Source organism: Fusarium vanettenii (assembly GCF_000151355.1).
Source record: "Fusarium vanettenii 77-13-4 chromosome 3 genomic scaffold NECHAsca_2_chr3_3_0, whole genome shotgun sequence".
NCBI classification, from domain to species: Eukaryota; Fungi; Ascomycota; class Sordariomycetes; order Hypocreales; family Nectriaceae; genus Fusarium; species Fusarium vanettenii.
Window position 1 is genome coordinate 2,416,928 of NW_003315880.1, and position 2,214 is coordinate 2,419,141.

The following is a 2,214-nucleotide window of genomic DNA, read 5'->3' on the forward strand; positions in this document are numbered from 1 at the left end:
TGCAGCGGCCAAGAGAGTCCTTATCTCTGGCAAAGTAGTCTCTAACTTTGACGCAAGTCATATTTGCATATTCGCTGGGGCTGGCCATCCCTCGCCGCCCCCTGGCTGTTACCAAGGGATGGAGATTAGATACCAGTCTCCCAATCATGACTTGTGCCTGGCTGCGGTATACACCCAGATGTTTATCTGTCCGGAGATACAGGAATTGCGCCATGCGCAAAGCAGCAGAGACAGAAGCATGTCTGTGAAGTCTATCCGCAAGCTTATCACAGCCCAGCCTGTGCTGTGTTTTGCGGCGATTGTCTGTAGGTGATACTGCAGCCATAAATCAGCCTCTGCTCCCACCTTGTGCTGCACAATGGATATCTGCTCCGAGGAACCGAAATTGCTATTTCTGAGGATCTTGATCTTGGATAAAAGTCTATTTCTGCCCTCAAAGAAACATGAAACGCCAAACGGTCTGTCAGTACCGATGCGTGTATGGGCATCGACCCCAGCCTTTCTTTGTTGTCGGACACAGCAGACCTGACCGACTCTTTGTTCGATGACACGACCGATCGAGACACCGAAAGACTACGTGGACTTCTTTGAGTCTGATGGATTGATGCCAGTTTGGGCTCAGCCATACGCAATACGTCGCCCAACATGGAGCTTGGGGGGTCTTGGTTGACTTCTTGGAGGTGGTCGACTGCCCAACAGAGCTCTTTGTCGACCAAAACGACATGTGCTATTCTCGTTATGGCTTCTGAGCACTTGAGATGGTGTTCACAAAGCATTTGGGTCTACTAATAAGTGACAGCCCCAGTGTGTGCCGAAGGCCAAGGTAAACTCTTGCAATGGGTTTGGACAAGAAAGAAGGCACGAGACCGAAGAAACGACCGCCATGACACGTATCAACCAGTCGACGAACCTCCTGGCGTGCCTCCTCGCCGCAATAGCCTATACCCCGACGAACGCGAAGCCAATTGCCTCACGAGACCAAGCGTGGAACGAAGAAGAAGCCGAGTCGTTGAAGCATCTAGCCCTTGAAGGGTCCAAGTTCCTCCAGGAACTGACCCACAATACAGACGATGCCTCTCATGTCTCTCGATCAGACGACGAATCGAACAAGATCAACGAGAAGGCTGCCATCATTGGAGGGACCATTATCTCTGGAATCATTCTCGGCATCGCGATATTCTTGGGCGTTTTGATCTACAAGAGGTGCATTGCTTCTCGACGAGCTGAGAACAAAGAACATCAGGCCAAATCGTCCCAAAGAGATTCCATGCCAGAGACGATGTCTGATGGCACATATCGTGATACCTGGCGTGACACATTCAACCACCGGGTACCAACACCAGGGACACCAGACTCAGACTCTGTGAGGTCTGAGCGGTCCTTTGGAACCATGTCCACAGATGGACAGGCCTCATCCTTTGCCCCTGGTAAATGGCCCAAGATAGTGGTAAATGGCTGCGAGTCGCTGGGTGTTAACCAAAAGAACCACATAGATCCTTCAGTCGCCATAGGTTGTCATCAAGTTCAGTCGCCCTTGGATCCGAAGCCTCTGCAGCTGCCGACTACATACAAGGGCCCGTTTGCCACAGAGTCTCCTTCAACTACAATTGAGATGACTCTGGGGCAACCCAATCGTGAGTCAGGCGCCTCTGTTGGCACCATGAGCACACTCGGCAGGGACCTCCTCCAAGACACGATGCAGCCCCCGGCGCCGGCCAAGTACTCGCTGTTCCCCAAGTGCGAACCTCTCACCGAGACACCTCACGCCTTGACAACCCTCCCGGTGAGGAACATGCAACCTCGACCCGCCGTCAAGGATAACTCCAAGAAGCCGGGGCGCATGTTGAGCAGACGGTACTTTGTGCCCATGTTCAAGCGCAACGGACAACTCCAGAGTCCTACGTCTCCCGAGGAGAGTATCGGCATGGAGACGGTGGCGAGAGACGAGTCGAGGGCAAACATGTTTTCGCTGGGAGAAAACAAGATCTGAGATGATTTTCTTTTACACGTCTTTTTTGTATTGCAGGCGTTGGTGAGCATACGTAGACGACCATTGAGCCGGTTTCCTATCATTTCGCGTTGCTTTTAACTTTCTCAGATATACCCATTCGCTTTCTGCTTTGACTTTACTTCTTTTTCCTTGTTGTTGCGATTCGTTGCCCATTCGAGGCTGCGAGCTCAGCTCTTGGCCTGGTTTGACAGCTCAATACAATT

The 2,214-nt window shown here is 51.8% G+C and overlaps 1 protein-coding gene across 1 annotated transcript; it reads left to right on the forward strand.

Moving 5' to 3' along the window:
• Positions 1-883: 883 nt before the first annotated feature.
• NECHADRAFT_77976 (uncharacterized protein) lies at positions 884-1,990 on the forward strand (the record flags this gene model as incomplete). Its single annotated transcript, XM_003052668.1, has 1 exon — positions 884-1,990. The coding sequence occupies one exon, from the start codon at positions 884-886 to the stop codon at positions 1,988-1,990; it is 1,107 nt and encodes a 368-aa protein (XP_003052714.1).
• Between the last annotated feature and the right edge of the window lie 224 nt (positions 1,991-2,214).